The following is a 19,402-nucleotide window of genomic DNA, read 5'->3' as shown; positions in this document are numbered from 1 at the left end:
GACGAGCAAGCATTTCTATATGTTCATTAAATTCTACTCCTGATCGTAGCACACAAAAATGTATTCCTGCTGTACTTTCTACCTTATTGCAGTCAACTCATTTCTTTATCATAAAAGCATTAAATGCAAAATTTGTGTGTACACAAAATAATTTATGTGATGATAAGCATCAGCCAGTGCATGTATAGGTGTGCTCCAGGTAATTTATTTTTTCTGAAGTCTAAGTGGGAATGAGGCAAAGACAGAGCCTTCTTTCAGGGTCCTGTAAAACTAGACCACACCTTAGGCTAACGCCATTAAAATAAAGTATTTGACTTGGGGTAAAGGGCACCTTGGTGATGCATTTCAATGGCTTCCCCTTTTTATTGCAATTATTTATGTGATGATGTCAATACAAATACTTAATGTTTTGCTATGTTGAGGTCAAATTCTAAGTAATTGTACTAATTTACCACCGATCAAACAGAAGATGCTGAGGTATTTGTGTTACCCAGGCTTTACTCCCATTCTTTACTTCTCCGGTACATATTTGAAGGAATGGGATTTGTCCTCAGTCACTTCGTTCTGATTCCTTTCCAATCTGATTTTCCTGCCAGGCGCTTCTCTGTCTTCAGGGGTGACAAAGCTCTTCGGGGTGGGCTTTCTAAGCAGGATTGCCTCTGCAGAGCATTTAGTATAACTTTTCTCCAACACTCTCCCTTGAAACCTGAACCTTAGTGGCCAAGTTATTATTAAAAATTGGATAATTAACCTCCTTAAGGGATTTCTATTTAATTGAACTTGGCTTTCTTACATCATGGAAGAAAATGACTTAAGAGGAATTTAAGACATCAGAGACAAGTATGTGAGAAAAAAAATCTGTCTACATGATTTCTCTGGTGACACTATGATTCTATACATAGTACTATCTAGGCAACTGTCTACTGATAAACTCCTTCTTCTGGAAAGTTGTATGACCCTGAACATGGGCCATTCTGAGTAAGTTCAGTACATGATAATGGTGTCAAGGAACAGCAGGTTCACCAGGTCTCCTGGCTGCTGGAAACAATAATAAGAGTGTTCATTGCATGGAAAAGACATCTTTACTTTACAAACAATTATTATTCACTGGAAGTATTTACTGATAATTATTCACTGAAATATTATATACAAGTTACACCACTTATCATACAAAAACATACTGGATTTTATTGTATAAATCTTAAATCACTCATCTCTTATCCCCAAAGGGTAAATACTGTCTTGACTTTTATCATGATAGATTAGCTTGGTTTAGCTTTCGTTTTGAACCATACACAAGTGGAAGCCTAGAGGAAATAGTGCCTTATTCAGTGACATATGTGCACAGCCCATCCATGCTTTCGCACAGTTTCAGTACATTCTTATTGCTGAATACTCTGCGTAAAGGCATATCATTATTTATGTATTTTAATCTTGATAGGCAGTTGAATTTTCCCTTTTTCTATTACCAGTAATGTTAGTGTGAATATTCTTGTACATCTTTTGGTAGAGACATAAATCATTTATCTTGCATATAAAACCAGGCATTGAAAATGTGTGGGCATGCAGGTGTATATAAAATGTAGATTTAGTAAATATCATCACGCAGTTTTCCAAGAATTTTGTCGAGCCACACTGCTACCATGATATTTTCAGTGTGTGGGTGTTCCGGCTGTTTCACTTCCTTACCAATACTTAATGTTAAGTGTCACTTTAATTTTAGTCATTATTTAGAGTATGTGATTTCCTTGATAACTAAACTAGATATGCACCTATATGCAGAGCAGAAGGAAAGCTAAGTGGATCCAGTGTAATGGTGTTGGGGCTCCTGCATTCCATGCTATCTGTCATTTACCTGTCACCATTACCACCCCCACTTTGGGTCAGATTGGCTCAGTGTTATCATGTAGTCCTTTGATATGAATATATACATCTCTGCCTACCTGTTATTCTTTTGAAATCTCTGTATAGATAGAAAGAGGTTTGTGCATGATTCTTTGAATTAAATCAAAATGGATACAGAATGCGGTAGCTGGAATGTGCAATAGAGATTTCCCAGTTCAAACCCCTCTTTTGACACAGTGGAAATAGACCCTAAGAGGAAAAGTGACTTATAGAAGGTGAGAGTTACAGTGAGTTGGAAGTAGATTCAGACCCAATTTTGTTGTTGCTTTTCCAATTCATGGCACGTTTCTAGAGAGGATTATCCAGTTAGGTTTAATTTGCTGCCCCTTAAGAAAGAGCCACACACACATGGAAGCAGTGAAAATCAGTACTGTTTGTTCCAGCAGTTTGGAGTTAATTGCTTGTGTCATTATGCATATGGTGTCATTGGCTAACTTATGTTTCGGGATGCCAGTGCCTGGGAAGAAATAAGGAACTGAGATGAATGAGCTGACCCATCACATTGACTCATCACACAGACACTGAGAATGTCTTACTTGGGCAGTAATGTTTGCCACCTATTGGTGGTGGGTATACGATGAGACACATGTGAGTCATGGATATAAAGAGTGAAGGAAATGATTAGGATTGAGTTACAAAGGGTAACATATTTTGATATTAGCTGTCCCTGACTTGCTATGGACAGTAATACCTTGCATGTCATTGGCCCAAGCCCCTAGCTGATCATAAATTCCCCAGTGTTCCCATTAATTCCTCCTTCATTTTCACAAATTTAGGCAATGGAATCTCACAAATTTTATAAATCAGTTGATTGCATTTTTCGGACATCCTTTCACTGAGTTTAAAAATACTTCATGTCATAGACTTAACATTTCCTTCTCTTTAGCTCCCACTTTAGAATTTGATTTGCCATCGCAGCTGGGCTGCAGATCAGTGTGATTTTCCATGCGTTACAGTCGTCTCATGAGAGAGCAATGTGCCAGCTACATGGTATATTTTATACCTCTGAGACTGGCATTCATTTCGCTTGGACTTTAGTCTGATTCAGTCCCAATCCTGCCACACTGGTGTTCAAGATAGTGGCTAATTCATTTGTAAAATTCCCAAAAAAGCATGGGTTAATTGAGGAGATATTATGACTAAAGGAAGCATCCCCTGTTGCTTTTTTTCCCCACCTCTACGCTTCCCCCCATCACTTCTCAGAATTCCACAGAGAATATCTCCCTTGACAGCAGAGGAGTCTTGTTGTCCTACTTGGGCTCTGCTGTCAATCTGAAATGTTTTCACTCAAACGCATTTTACAGTGGCACCTAGATAGCCTTAGATATTGAGTGACTTTTAGCTGGTGTTATTGTAGCAAACATTTAAGGACTGAATTTTGTGTTGTCCTTCAAATACATGTCCTTGTACCTATTTGCTAAACAAGCCACTTCACTGATTTGATCATCGGTAAACTAGAGCAGAACCAATATGTTAAATATCTTCTAAACACCCAGATTAAAGCTCTTTGATTAAATTATTTTCCAAATAATTTATTTGTATGTCTTTAAGTTTCTATTATCTTTAGCATCCATAGCCACTTTATGTATACTTACAGAAGATATCAAAAACTACATTTAAGGCACATACTAGACCCCCTATATATGTTGTTTCCCATGAATAAACACTAAATAAAAATTACTTTTGGGGGAATATCCTTCTTTCTTTACCAAGATGCTATCCTGCACTTGGGCAAAGAGTGTACGACTACATAGTCCTTAAGCTCATTGCAGTTAGCTACCCTACATTGAAGGTCATGATTTAGGATACCATCACAGATTCAGCAGTGTTCTGAGGTTGGGCGTGTGTGAACCAGGTTTAGAGAGCACCCGAGGGGAGAAAAGGCCCCTGGAGGAAATGACAGTGTGAACTGTGGCACTGTGTCATAGCCACACTCGTTTTCTTTAAACTGGATGGTAATGCAGGGTCCTATCCACCTGGGGGCCTCTCTGATTGCTGATTCATCTGCATAGAATGCTTTCTCTACCCACTTGCATCTCTAAGTTAATTCTTAACTATTTTGTGATACTAGATTGTTTCCATCTTCAGGAAGCACTTTTTAACTTCTGTTTTCTTTTGGGAGGCAAATTAATGCCCAGAGGAAGAGTTTATTTTTGCTGGCTATTTATTTAACACAGGTTCACTGTGGGAATTTCACAAACCAGTAGCTTACAGAAAAATGACTCTTATTAACCAATAAAGAAATAACATAGCCCAATCTATGACTGATTTAATCACATTATTTTTCTGGGCAAGGAATAAAATCCACATTTAGTTGAAGTATACTTTTGTATGGGTTGGCACTTGGGAGAGATGACTCACCCAACCTAGGTGTCAGAGCAAAAGAAAAAGTCCCCTGTTACTAGAACCCCTTGCTAGGCATCAGTGTTCACAGACAAAATGATCTTTGTGGGCTTTGTGTGGCTTTTGCAGCTGCTCCAATAAGAGAATCACTTTTACCATGCAGAGTTAGTTCAGATCAGCAAAGTGTATTCTTGCCCAGACCAAACAATTCCAGATCTCAAATTCTCAGTATTTATAATCAAAGGTCCCTTGCATAGTTGCTTATTCCTGTGTTTTTATTGATAAGGTGTGTAACTCCAGGGGAAAATTCTGGAGCAAAATACCTTTGAAACCAAAATCAGTCAAAAGGAGAAATAAAGTTTATTTCTTACAAGTAGTCACCCACTTCTGCTCCCCCATATTTCTCGTGACCAGGCTGTAGAAGAAGAGCCCCCCATTCAACCTCTAGGGTCCAGATAAGCCCTTGCTCACCCTTGTAATTACCTATTGATATGGAGATGGACTACTTCCCTCCACTCCCTGGAAACATCCACTGTGTGGAGATGCACTAAAGCCAGGAGAGAGATTCTGGAAATATTGTAATGTTACCCACAAGGCGCCAGTGATGTCCCTCAGAAGCTGAGCTACTGAGCCCTTTTCAGTAAGAACAGATGACAGGATGACACCCCAACATAAGGTCCTTCATTCTTACATCAAAACAGTTTTACTCTAACACACAATTTCATTTTTGTGCAGTCCTGTTTGGTAAGGGGGTGTCCTTCCCTGCACGCTAAGTGAAACCTCAACCTGGACTGGGGAGAGAGGGCTCTTGACTCTGACTGAGAAAGAATGCTGGAGCAGTGTGGGTAAAATTGCAATATTTCCAGAATCTCTCTTCTGGCTTTAGCGCATCTCCATATCAACAGGTCTTTCCAAGGGGTGGAGAGAAGTAGGCCATCTCCATATCAATGGGTGATTACATGGGCTAGTGAAAGCTCATCTGGACCTGAGAGGCTGGGGGCAGGATTCGCTGGCTTCTGCTGCAGCAGGAAGAGTGAGAGACTGGAAGACTGCTTGTAAGCAATACACAGGTTTTAAACTTTATTTCTCCTTTTAAATGATTGAGGTTTCAAAGGTATTTTGCCCCAGGATTCCCCCTCCCTGTTGTTACAAACAGGTCGAATAAGTGCAGGCACGAAAATAATTCATTAAAGTGAAAGTAATACTGAGGGTCCATAATGCATAGTGCCAGGAAGAGCGGCTCTTTTGTTTGTGCAGCCATGCAGGTGGAGAGCAAGGAAGAACAGAGGCAGAAAAGGGAAGTTCATTGAACTACTGCTCAGCATAGGGCAAATCCCTTGCCATCTTCAAAGCTAGGGTTCCCTGGCATCCAGTGTCCAGTTGGATCTGCACATCTTGGGAACAATGTCCCTACCACCCCAGGACTGCGGGAGCTGAGGGGCACCGGATGGAGTCAGTGACATTGGGGTAGGCTGCTCAAGGATGTTATAATACAGCCGCAGCCCCCTCCAGGTCTCCCAGGCAAGGGGAATGTGCAAGCTGGCTGCTCCTACTCAAGGGTTTCTGCAGCCACTTCCTCACCTGTCTGAAACACAACAGCACAGGGAAAAGGCCTGCACTGAAGACTAGAAAACTGAATGAAATAGCAAAGTGTATAAATATATCATAGTTTATTACAAATAGTTTGGATATTATTGAATTAAAATGGTTTCATTAAATGATAAGACGCATTGCTATTAAAAACTGCTGGATTTACCATGAAATGAAAATCACATTGAAATGAACCAGGTAGTTAGAAAACAATCAATAATGCTTAGGAAACTAAATTAATACTCAGATGAATTTGGTAAACTAAGAGTCTAAAACTTCCCCAAATTTCCACAAGTAGGGAGTACCAAACAGTAACTCAAGATATAAATGAAGCACGGAGCATTCAGAGAAGGACATATTTTGGTATAGCTGGGACATCGTGTGAATACTTACTGGATCACACCACATCACTCAAAACAATTTTGATTCTCATGAATTCCAGTGTAAGATCAGGAAGAAAATATTTACATATAATTTTTCAATCGGCCAACTTTTTGTTTTTAAGTTTTTTCAGAGCTTCTTTCACATCCTCGTTCCGCAGGCTGTAAATCAGCGGGTTAAGCATGGGAATCACAAGCGTGTAAAACAATGAGATCATTTTGTCTTGATCTAGGGAGTAGGAAGAACTCGGCCGGAAATACATGAAGAGCAGGGTTCCCTGGAAAATTGCGACAGCAGTTAAGTGGGAGGTGCAGGTGGAGAAAGCTTTGAGCCTCCCCTCAGCAGAGTGGATCTTTATCACTGCTAGGATGATGTAACAATAAGACACAAAAAGTTCAGAAAGAGTAATCAGTTCAATGAAACCAAAAATGATGAATATCAGTAGCTCATTAACCTTTGTATCTGAGCAAGAGAGCAATAAGAGAGGTGGGGCATCGCAGAAGAAATGGTTAATCTCATTTGACCCACAGAAACATAAGTGGAATGTTAGTGTCATGTGGATGAGAGCATCGGCCATCCCCACCGTGTAAACCCCAGCCACGAGCAGGGAGCACACTGTGCTGGACATGTTGACTGTATAGAGCAAGGGGTTGCTAATGGCCTTGTACCGATCAAAGGCCATCACCGCCAGCAGCAGATACTCACAGTCCACAAACATACAGACAATTAAGAATTGCAGAGCACAGCCATAGAAGGGAATTGACTTGTTCTTGACAATGAACCCTACTAGCATCCTGGGTCCAACTGCAGTAGAATAGCAGAGGTCACTGAAGGAAAGATGACTCAGGAAAAAATACATTGGCGTGTGCAGCTGGGAATCCATTCTAATTAAGATGATCATCCCAAGGTTTGCCGCAAGGATAATGAGGTAAACAATTAGAAACGTGGTAAACAGGGTCACTTGGATTCCAGGGTTATTGCTAATTCCCAAGAGAAGGAATTCATTCAAGGAGGAACAATTTCCCCCCTCCATTCTTTTTTATTCTTCTAAAATGCTGCAGAAATGATCAAGAAACAGTAGACCAAAATTTTAACTTTTCATGACACTCAGAAAAATACAATCTGTATGTCAGAAAGGATTTATTTCAGTACATTATATTCTTTATCCACAGTAAATAGCTCAGATAACTTTTATTGTTACATTGTTGATAAAATTTAAAGGGTGTGGGATAGGATTTAGAGAAAGTTTTATTCTCAATTTAGATACCACCTATCACGTATATGACTGTGTGCACCTTCACTGCTTCATCTCAGCTATCAATCATAAACCAAAATCTCATTATATCAAATATACTATGAAAGTAACATGTAAATAAGAGCAGCTGGAATATACAGCATTATGTTTGAAAAATAAATATCCAGTTGAACATTAAATTGATTAGATTTGCTGAGTTAAAAAATCATGGTTCTTTTAAGACTGTGCATTAAATTCAGACACAATGAATATATCTCTGATTTTTAAAATAATAAACAGTATGATGTTACTGTTCTTGGTTTCTATTGTTTTTAGTATTTATTGAGATACTAGACATATTTGAATAAACTTTTCTGTAAAAACATTTTACTGCTTTGCCACATTATTATTACTTACATGAACGTGTGGTCTGGTGTCAAAGGGTGTGTCTCTTTATCGGCAAAATAAAATGCTAAAAACAGTGAAAAAATAGAATTTAACACATACATTTTGATCTTGGTGGATTTGAAACCGGACCTGTTCACTAAAAATAGAGATGGGAAGGATAATAAATATATATTAGATATGTAAGCTTCTTGGTGGGTTATGCATACACCTATATCTTTCTGTTAATTATGAGAGTTGGAACATGATTGCTGGCCTGCTTTTTCAAAAGCTTGAGGAAATACAGTGTGTGCTTCATATGGGGTTGATTTACACAGACTACTATGTGTACTATGATAATTCAATTACTGGTAAATGAAATGGAAAAAAACTCCTAAATTTGCACATACCCTTTCACAGTGATTTAAAAAAACAGTGTTTTTCTTAATTGTGATTAAGATATAAGCAAATAAAACTGTTCATTAGCTAATCAAGGTGAATCTGACTCACCCAGCTTTAATAAGAAATATCACTTTACCTGCCATTCAATCGCAGACTCTTAACCAAAGGAAATGAGTGAAAATATGATCATTTACAGTTTTCTAAATATTCGATTCTTCCTTTTTCCAAACATAAGGTTTTTTTCTTCATTCTTTAAATTTAGAGACTCAGAAACCTACCTGTGATGAGCAAGTGCTTGCCTCTGGTAGCTGACAATAGAGACTTAGTGTCATTTGGGACTTAAGCCTCTAAAGCCTCTGCCCTCACACTTCTGTATTGTGCAAGCATGTGATTAATCAGATATCTAGTACTGTTTTTTTTTCCCCATGAGTGTTGCATCAGTTTCAGGAAAGGCTGAACTTTAAATTCTCATACTTGCGCCAATTGATTATTGCCAGGAAGGTAAAATGATTTTTATAGTATGATTCATTGCTACCCTGAGTCTATACCATCTTCCTCCTGTCAAATCAGAGATCTAATGTGTGGGTAAAATTATAATATTTTCAGACTGTTTCTCCTGGCTTTAGTGCATTTGCAAATCCTCAGGGGTGGAGCCAAGTTCATCTTCATATCAGTGGATAATTACCTGGGCAACAGAGGGCTTATCTGAACCTGAGAGGTTGGGGCAGGGGTGGGGGTGGGGGGTCCTTGCTTGCTTGCTTTTTGCTGGAGCAGGAGAGAGAGATGGCTCAGGACTGCAGTTTGTAAGCAATAAATGGGTATCAAACTTTATTTTTCCCTTTGATGATTTTGGTTTTAGGGGTATTTTGCCCTGGGATTTCCTCTCCCCAGACTTAGATCTGGCGGTAGTCGACAGGATTCCTCTGAACTCGAAATTTGTCATAAATGGTGCAACCTTTGGGATGGCTGCCCCTAGAAATGATGGGGAGATGCCGAAAGGCCCCCTGTGGATGGTGGGGAGGCCCCAGTGGATGCAGCAGCAGGGGATGCAGCTTCACCTGTTGTTATTATCCCCCCAGCTCTGGGGCTTCCAATTTGGGAGCACCTAGTGGGGAATTTGTTTAGGGTGAAATACCTCTTAGAGGGGTGGGGCCTTCCCCACTGGGGAAGGGTGGAAACACTGGAAGCTGCAGAATTAGCCCTCCGTGAGTTGGAAGACTGCTTGGAGACCTTAGGGGGCTGGGTAGCGGCTGGCGTTGTAGGGTCTCTTTTCATTGAGATAGTGGAAAATGTTAAACAGGAGAAAGAGAAGATTATCTAGGGACTTGGGCGGGAGAGAGACACCCTTGAGCATCACTTGGAGGAGCGGGGTGATAACCTATGGGATGCTGTTAAAGAAGAGAGACAGTTACTGAAAAGGCAGGTCATGCTCCTAGACCATTCCTTAGCAGCCACGACTGGGGAGGCGGCAGGAAAAGCCACATTGCCAGAGGCTGTGGAGGCGGAGGAGGAAAGAGTGGTGCCTTCAGTCCCAGGATGATGGAGGAGCCATTGGTGGAGGATCAGGAGGCAGAAGGGGAGGAGGCGGGGCCATGGGCCGATCTGCTACCCAGGACATGGCCAGAGGTACCATCTTCTCCTGTTTTAAAGGCCTACCCAGCTGTAATTAAGAAAACAAAAATGAAACAACTGTGGGCTCCCCAGGGGGAGGAGCCACCCCCTCCCCAGGTTGTGGAGCACGCCATGCTCTGCCCGTATACCCAGGATGAGCTGGTGGGCATGGGCATCAGGTATAGGCAGAGGCCATCGGAATCTCTGCTTATATGGCTTTTACATCTCTGGGATATGAGGGTGGAAAACATTGTTATGTCGGGTACTGAGATGTGTAGAATGGCTTCCTTGATGACTCTCCCTTCACTCCAGCAGCAGTGGCAAAATGCCCATCACGCCTCAGGGAATCAGACCCTGGAATGGCTGACAGCTGCCGTCAGGGTAGTCTGGCCTAATCAGGGTGATTTACCATATTTATCCAGCAGTTGGAAAACATATGCAGAGCTCCAACAGGTAGTGTGGGAATTGGGTATGAAAAATATCATCTATAGTATGGACCTCCAGGGCCCTGATGAGGAGGTGTTCACTGTAGAAATGAGAAATCTGGTGCCTCATACAACTTCCCCATCTCTCTTTGGGTCCTTAGTGAATACTCTTGCCCCCCACTTAGGGCAACCCATAAGTGGGGCTACTCATACTTTAGCAGATCTGGGGGAAGTTGAAATAATAAGGACGCAGAAGAAAGTACAGGCTACAACTGAAAGGAAAGGTGCAAAAGGCCCTGTGATGGTCTCAAGGACCCAGATGTGGGTTGATTTCATAAAGGCTGGGTTAGTGAAAGAAAAACTCGATGGGCAGCTCAATAGAATATTGTTAGAACTGTGGCACCAATTTAAGCCAGAGCAGCAGTTGCAGCCGCTGAGGTCCGGGACACAGAAACCAGAGTCAAGGCCTCATGCCCAGCCTGTGTCCCTGCAAAACTTTATGAGTGACAGTACTCAGGATTTGCCTGAGCCCTCACCCCCACAGGAGGGTGATTGGGTATTGTGGTTCAACTGAGGGGGGGTCAAAGTCCCCACCTTGGGGGACATGGTGGGACCAGAGGCCACATGTAGAATTAGTAATTCATTGGTCCCCTGTGAATGTCCAATGTGTCCTGGTGCTGGTGGACACAGGAGCTGAGTGTTCTCTGATTCATGGCAACCCTGAGCATTTTCCAGGGACCCCTGCTGTGATAGATGGCTGTGGGGATAAGACAGTTAGAATGGAGAAAGCCAAAATCTCACTGGGGCTAGGGCGTATACAAAGGAGTATACTATGTACATTTCTCCCATCCCTGAATATATTTTGAGGGTAGATATCCTGCAGGGCCTGTGGTTACAGACCACTGCAGGTGAGTTCAGACTGAGGGCACGTGCAGTAAAGGCAGTTCTGAGAGGACACAATAAGCACCCACCTGTAGCTCTGCCTGTACCTCAGCGGGTGACAAATACTAAGCAGTTTAAATTGCCTGTGGGGGCACAAGGAAAAGGAGAAACTCTACAGGAGTTGGAAAAAGTAGGCATCATAAAGCCCACTCATAGTCCTTTTATTTCCCCAGTGTGGCCACTGAGAAAACCAGATGGCTCCTGGTGTATGACTGTGGACTACAGCGAATTGCATAAAGTCACACCTTCTTTGCATACTGCTGTCCCCTCTATAGCAGACATTCTGGACACCCTCAGCCATGAGCTGGAAACGTATCATTATGTAGTAAACAAGTAGTAGACAAGGTGTCTAATGCTAATGCTTTCTTCTCTATTGGCATAGCACAAGAAAGCCAGGAACAGTTTGCCTTCATGTGGGAAGGCCAGCAGCGGACATTCACTGTCCTTCCACAGGGATACCTCCACAGTTCCACCGTTTGTCATGGACTTGTAACCCAAGACTTGGCCACGTGGAAGAAACTGCAAACGGTGCAGTTGTATCACTACATTGATGATATGCTCACACCTGATTCTCTTGCAGATTTAGAAGGGGCAGTTCCTAGACTGCTGCAACATCTACAGGAAAAAGGATGGGCTGTGAACAGCACCAAGGTTCAGGGACCTGGTTTGTATGGAAAATTCTTGGGGTTCTCTGGTAGAGTAAAACTAAAGATGTTCCTGAAGTAGTCATAGACAAGGTCCAGACTTTCCCCACCCCTACCACTGTGGAAGTATTACAAGAGTTTTTGGGTGTTTTGGGCTACTGGAGAGTGTTTATCCCACACTTGGTACAAATTCTGAAGTCTTTAAACCAGCTGGTATGAAAGGGCATCAAGTGGGACTGGGATGAGACATATGCAGCTGCTTTTACTGCTGTCAAGAGGGCAGTCAAGGCTGTGCAGGCCTTGAATATAATGGACTCATCAAGGCCCTGTGAACTAGGTGTTCATGAAACCAAAGATGGTTATGGAGGCGTCTTTGGCATTGTCTTGAATGGACATGCCAACCTCTTGGATTCTGGTCAGAACTATGGAAAGGAAGAGAGGTCTGGCACACCTTGAAAGAAAAACAACTGGATGCTGGGTACCATGCCTTGCTGGCTATGGAGCCCATCACTGAAACAGCTCTGACCAAGGTAATAATCACTTATCCTGTCATGGGGTGGGTGCAAGACTGGGCCCAAAAGCCGTGGAGTGGCATGGCACAGACACCTATACTGGTCAAATGGGGCACATATTTACAGCAGCGCAGCACCTTTCTACTAGCCCCTTAAGTGGAGAACTCCAATGCTTATTGGGGCCAGTGACCTATACCAGTGGAAAGCAGGAAGAACTTGCTTTTGAGTCATTGGAAACTAAGAGTCCTTATCAGGAGGGAAAAGCCCTTATACCTGAAGATGCTTAGTACACAGATGGCTCCAATTGTGGGAAGTACCCAAAGTGGAGGGCTGTGGCTTCCCATCTTAAGACTGAGACAATATGGATGGAGGATGGGGAGGGGAAGAGCAGTCCATGGGCTGAGTTGTGGGTAGTATAGCTCATGATCACCCAGGAGCCCTCCCCTATAGTTGTCTGCACTGACAGCTGGGCTGTCTATTGGAGCTTGACCCTGTGGCTACTGACATGGTACCATGCCAACTGAATGGTTGGTCACTGGCCCCTTTGGGGGCAAGAGTTGTGGCAAGACCTATGGGCCTCTGGTCAGACTAAGACTGTTACTGTATATCAATGGCTACACCAGCGTTTGTTGTACACTGGGCAAAAGACAACGTGGGCTGTAGCCCATTGGTGGGGTTTGCCATTTTCCTTTGAAGAAGACAGCAGAGCCTGGAAGGATTGTCTTGTGTGCTCTAAAAGGGACTTGCACAGAGTCCCACAGCAACATGGGACAATAGTAAGGGGGCTGATACCCCTTGTCAGGTGGCAAATAGACTATATTGGGCCTCTGCCTCTGCCCCTATCAGAAAGATACTGGTATGCCATGACTTGTGTGGACACAGCTACTGGACTATTGGTTGCTTTTCCTGCACACTGTGCAGATCAGCAAACCACCAAGAGGGGCCTAAAGCATCTCACTGCAGCCTGTTGCTGACCGCAGGTGATTGAGAACAATCAAGGCACCCACATTACTGGACATGCATTATAAGAATGGTTGCAGCAGTTAGAAATAAATTGGAAATTTTATGTACCACATAATCCTACCGGGACAGGCATGATTGAGAGGTACAACGGTTTGTTGAAATCTGACTTGAAGTCAGACACCAATAGTCTATGGGGTTGGTCAGTTCGCCTATGGACAGTGCTGCAGCATTTGAATGAGAAGCCACGTTAAGGAGCCTTGAGCCCTGTGGACATGCTAACACACATTGCTGCCTCTCCTATACACCTATACATCCAAACCAGAGAGGAGTTATTGAAGCCAGGATATGGCCAACAGAGCAACATCCTGCTGCCAGCACCTACTGCATTAAGCCCTGGAGACACCGTTGAATGGATAAGGCCCCGGACATTTCGACACATGGACCAGCAATGGCTGGCCCTTCTGGCACCTTGGGGGAAAGGTCTGGAAGCTGGCCTCTTGTGTGTTCCTGGAGTAACAGCAGAGTGGCCTCCAAAGGTCATGGTAGTGTACCCAGAATGTCCAGAAAGTAGGAGCATCTTGCAGGAAGTTCTGTTTTATCTTTATGGCCAGTGCTCGTACCTCCCATAGCTCTTGTATTGACTCATCTGTAACTCCCACAGGAATAGGGGTGAAAGTCTGATATACTAGACCAGGAAGAGATCCCATTCCTGCTACTGTCCAATCACAGGACCACTCTCTTGCATGTATTCTACCTAATTTGCCTATGCTGGTGTCATTAAAACATGTATCTTATCACCCTTAAGGTTATTTTCTCCTACAGTCCTTGTGGCCTGAATGCGCCCCCTGGCTGCAGCTGCCACGTGATGGTGATGATTGCTCTGAACTCTCAGCTACTGCCTGCCTATGGAATGGACGGGCCATGGACTTAATCTGCATAAGACTTGGAACCTAGCTGAATCCTCTGGCTTGAGGATTATCATGATTTTATTGCTGTTGCTATTGTATGTCATTAGTCTGGTCACAATGCTCCAGTTTTTTTACTCAGGGACCATTGCAGAAAAGAGGGAACGAGTAAATTGTAAGGTGAGATTTCTGGAGGGGTAGCCTGTGGGTAAAATTGTAATATTTCCAGAATATCTCGTCTGGCTTTAGTGCATTTGCATATCCTCAAGGGTGGACAGAAGGTCATCTCCATATCAGTGGGTAATTAGCTGGGCAACTGAGGGCTTATCTGAACCTGAGAGGTTAGAGGGGGGTCCTTGCTTACTTGCTTGCTTCTGCTGGAGAAAAAGAGAGAGATGGCCCAGGACTGCAATTTGTAAGCAATATGGGTTTTAAACTTTATTTCTCCCTTTGACTGATTTCGGATTTAGGAGTATTTTGCCCTGGGATTTCCTCTCTCCGGACTTACATAATGAAACTCAAAGAGATCATTTATTTAATTTTTTATCCATGAGTTATTATTTATCCTGTTAAATTTTTAAATAGATCAATTTAATAAAATGACTATCTCTTAATTATTACTTATCCTTAATTAATTTTTCCCTGCTTATTTTGTTTCTGAAACAAACTTCTCCACCTCCCCACTTAGAAATATAACAGTTCCTCAATGGTCATAGTGAATTTTTTTTTTTCATTAATCACATGTGATTCCATTCTTCTGTTCACATGTCATCTAACCAGATTTCAGTCTGGTTGATTAATGATTGATTAATTCAGTCACATCTTCAGGCTCCCCTTCTAATTCAAATTCTCTTGCTATTTCTGCATCTGCAGTGACTTCCTTCTCTGAAGTCCTGAAACCCTCAAAGTCATCTACGAGGCTATAAACGAACTTCTTCCCAACTATTATTAATGTTGATGTTTTGACCTTGTCTCATAAATCATGAAAATGTTAATCACATCTACAATGGTGAATCCCTTCCAGAAGGTTTTTAATTTTATTTTGATAATTACCAAAACGTGATGAAGAGACATGAAGTGAGCAATGCTTTTGGAAAAATGGCTCCATCGGACTTGTTCAACACAGGGTTGCCACACACCTTCAACTGGTAAGAATGAAAATCTGCAAAGTGCAATAAAGCGAGGCATAATCAAATGAGCTATGCCTATAAATATGGGTGTATTTCCATTTATGTATATCCATTAGAGTATTCTTTCCAACTATTAATGAGTTATAATTGACATATAATATTGTACAAGTATCCTCCACTGTTCAAAAGATTATGCTAGCCACTTTGTTTTTAGGAAAGACCTACATTTACACCTGTTTGTGCTAACCAAAATAAATCCAACTAGGACTTTTTCTTTTACGAAAAGCATGGGAAACAAAATAGTGTTCAGCATTTGTTTTGTAGCGCGCTGTTAGAAAGGCAGCAAGAGTGGCGCCACCAAGCTCCTTCCCCACTCAGGAGAGGCTGAGAGATGGGCTTTTCTGCCAGCTTTATCCACTCTGAGCCCTGGTGTGATAGTGGCAGTTAGTGCTGGCTTCCCTTATAACTGCTTTTCTTTGTTTGCTCTAGTCCTGTAGGTCTTCGGATGAAAGCTCCACTGGTCTTCAGACCTTGGAGATTGGGAGGCCAGTGCCTTTGATGGGAGTCTTAGAAATTGGGTCACTGTTATCGGTTCCAAACCTCTCATTTCTGTGGAAGAGCCAGGAGCTAGGGGTCCCTTCCCAGTTGCATGTCTCTTTGCTGGGGTTGGAGGTTACAGTGGGCAAAATTGTGTCTGAGCCTTTTGTACTCATTTCAATGTGGATTAGTTTCTCATTGCCCAGTGTGTAGAAGTTATTCAACTAGTTGCTTGATTTCTTTCAGTGAGAATTGTACCATGTGTAGCTGTTCATTTGGTGTGTCTGTAGGAAGCAGGGGAGTGCAGGGACTCCTATATTACCAGATTTAAAGAATGCCCCTTGACCCTGAGAATATTAAATTTGGAAAAGAGTCACTAGGGATGTGTAAGAAGGAAGTCATGTAGAATGACTAAGAAGGGGAGGGATTGATGAGGAATGAAACAGGCAGGAATACATCAAACCCTTTCTATGTCATGTTCCCTGTTTAGGTAGAATACCAAGAGAGTTACAGGCCATCTGTCCAAGCTGCTATTTGAGTCATGAGTCCCTAAAAATATTCCCCATAATATCTTATTCTAGCCTATTAATTCAGAGTGAAGAGGCCCACATTTAATTGAATAAGTCAATTCTATTTCTGAAAACCAACTTACAGGGCTTAAAATGTCCTTCTCTTCAGTTCGCACAGACTAGAGCTGATAAAACAGCCAATATGTGGATTAAATAAATCATTAGATTATATATGTAGTATATGGCTGTCCTGAAGGGGAGATGGGTTAATCATATTACATGTTTACATCCTCTAATTTTAAACAGCAATCACTGACACTCTATTTTTCTTGGACAATATATTTCAAACAATGTTTTCTACCACACTTCTGCTCATAAGTAACAGTTCCAAAAGAGTGTGTGTTATTTGAGGAAATACGGTACAGATGGAAACCCTTAAAGCCTCTTACTGGGGCCCAGGGCAGGCCTTCCCCAAATGTGCCACTTTGGCATATTGATTGTTTGAAAGTAAAGTTACTTAAGAAACAGCCAATACAAGAGGAACACCCTGACACCCCAAACTTTTGTCTCAAAAAAGCAGGAAAATAAATCTCCCCTATGAAAGGTACTGACCTCGCACCAGGAGGCAGAGACATCCTTATCATCCGAGACAGCAGAGCCCAGAAGCCTATGCAAATAAACTTTGTTACTTTTTATTAATCTATTACCCAGCCCAAAGTCTGTTAAAAATTTCTTTACAATTGAAGCTCCCAAACATAAGTTTTCTTTGTCTTGTTAATTCCTCACAGGTTCATACTTCTTTGTCTAAAATGTATAAAAACTATCTGCCTTCGTCATTTTGGTTTTGCATCTCAAGTTCATTGTTGGACCTGTGTGCACACAAAGTTAAATTTTTTTCTTTTTCCCTCCAGTTAGTCTGTCTTATGTCAATTTGGTTCTTAAATCAGCTAGAAAAACCTTGAAGAGTAGAGGAAATTTTTTACTCTCTGACACTTTTTTTTCTTTTTCTGACACTTTTATTAAAAATAATTCCTCATAACTATTTTTTTTCCAGCATGATACACTGACAGATCACAGAGCTCCACAAGTGTGCCTTTAAAGACCAGGGATGCCTCTCTTGGAGGCTGTACTACCATTCTGAGATGTTTTTACACAAAGGTATTGATAAATGGCAGCTAGAAAATATAAAATCCAGTTGCTCTTATCTTCTACATTTCTAATAGCTAATTAAGAGTTTTCTTGAGTCTTATGTGGTTCTTCAAATATATGGACATTTCCACATTATCTAAACAAACCAATTCAATGTCTTAACCATCAGAAACTAGAGCAGAGACAGGTGAGAGACAAATATGAAGAACATACATGGCTGAACGCTTTTTACTTCTAATGTCATTAATATGTCAGTCTGTCTTTACAGATCTAATCCCATTGTATCCACAACCATTTTATGCACTTTCTTAAAAGTTATTAAAAAATGAATATATATATATAGTCAATACACATACCTTACACTCATATAATAATGTTAATAACTTCTAATAGACATTCAAAAATGTTACCTAGTGTTATTTATTTATTTTTTTATTTGTGGTTTTCCGGTTTTTGTGTCACAGACAGTATGGGTGCATTGGATAACAGAGATGGAATGTCCAGTCTTGGACAAAGAATGCTCATAATATCATATTAGAAGTAATGATTTAATAAATAGGGTGATAATAAAACAACGCTTAATGGAGACATTTAAACAAAATGGGACATTTAACCAGGACCCAGAAGCAGAGGAAGGGAAGGAAATTTTCTTGGAGGGTTGATAGAATGATTGATTGCCCATAATTACATCACATTGATGTGTTTCACCAAGATTTTTCCATTGCTCTTTATAACCCAATCATTTGGCCTTATTTCCTTACACATTTTCAGCTTTCTTGAGATAAAATTGCAAACAAAATCGAGTATGTTTAAGTTGTACAGCACATACTTTGATATATGTATAACTTGTGAAATTATTATAAGGTTAAAAAACAAACTCATTGACTCAAAGAATTACCATTTTTTAGTTGTGTTGAAAACACTTAAGATTTAATTTTTTGCAACTTTCAATATGTAACACAGTATTAACAATATTCCCCATGCTGTACATTAGATCCCCAGAACTTAAACGTCTTGTAGCAGACAGTTTGTACCCTTTGTCCAACATCACCTCATCCCCACCCCTCCCCTAGTCCCCAGTAACCACCATTCTACTCCATTTGAGTTCAGCTTTTTTTAGATTCCACTTATTGGGACATCACACAGTATTTGTTTTTCTCTGCCTTATTTCACTTAGTCTCACGGCCACAGGGTCAGTCCAAATTTTGACAACCATGACTGCTTTCATTCTAAAAAGTCACAGGTTGTCCACCACAAGACAGCTTTCATTGTCCAGATCCTCTGCACTACCTTTTACTCTCCCAACTTCTGTCTTTTTTGATCTGAGACTTAATGTCTCCATCCAGTGGAGATCTTTTTTTATACTAATTTGAATATTTCTTTGGATAAAGCACCACATTTTTGCTTCATGATGAGTTTGAGACTTGTGAATTATTTGGTACTCAGTTGACTAATATTAATTACTTTGAATAGATTATAGAATTCATTTGTATAAAGTACTCTATGTACCAGGAATGCAAAGCAAATGCTTAATTTAATTAATACTGCCACATTACGTTTAAGTATAATAAATCAATGTTTGAATGAAAGAATGAAGAAGTAAGAATTTGGCAAAATTAAAAATGAAGGAAAGTTTTCTACAAAGAAGGGGTACCATATATAAATTCTAGACAGCTTATAAAGTGTGACACGTTTCAGAAACAATAACATTGCTGTGATTGGCTTTTAAAACAATAATTTTATTAAAGTATTTGAGACAACTTGTTTCTCTTGTCACATAATATCATTTTATAAAACAACAGCTGTGATGTGTGTGTGTCTGTGTAATACAACTGC

At 41.1% G+C, this 19,402-nt stretch overlaps 1 protein-coding gene across 1 annotated transcript; it reads right to left on the bottom strand.

Annotated features, from left to right (window-relative positions):
- Nucleotides 1-6,316: 6,316 nt before the first annotated feature.
- Nucleotides 6,317-7,264, bottom strand: LOC108385362 (olfactory receptor-like protein OLF2). Its single transcript, XM_037011067.2, has one exon. The coding sequence runs from the start codon at nt 7,250-7,252 to the stop codon at nt 6,317-6,319; it is 936 nt and encodes a 311-aa protein (XP_036866962.2). The 5' UTR covers nt 7,253-7,264.
- Between the last annotated feature and the right edge of the window lie 12,138 nt (nt 7,265-19,402).

This window comes from Manis javanica, chromosome 11 (assembly GCF_040802235.1).
Source record: "Manis javanica isolate MJ-LG chromosome 11, MJ_LKY, whole genome shotgun sequence".
Taxonomy (NCBI): domain Eukaryota; kingdom Metazoa; phylum Chordata; class Mammalia; order Pholidota; family Manidae; genus Manis; species Manis javanica.
This window is presented reverse-complemented; position numbering and strand designations above follow the sequence as displayed.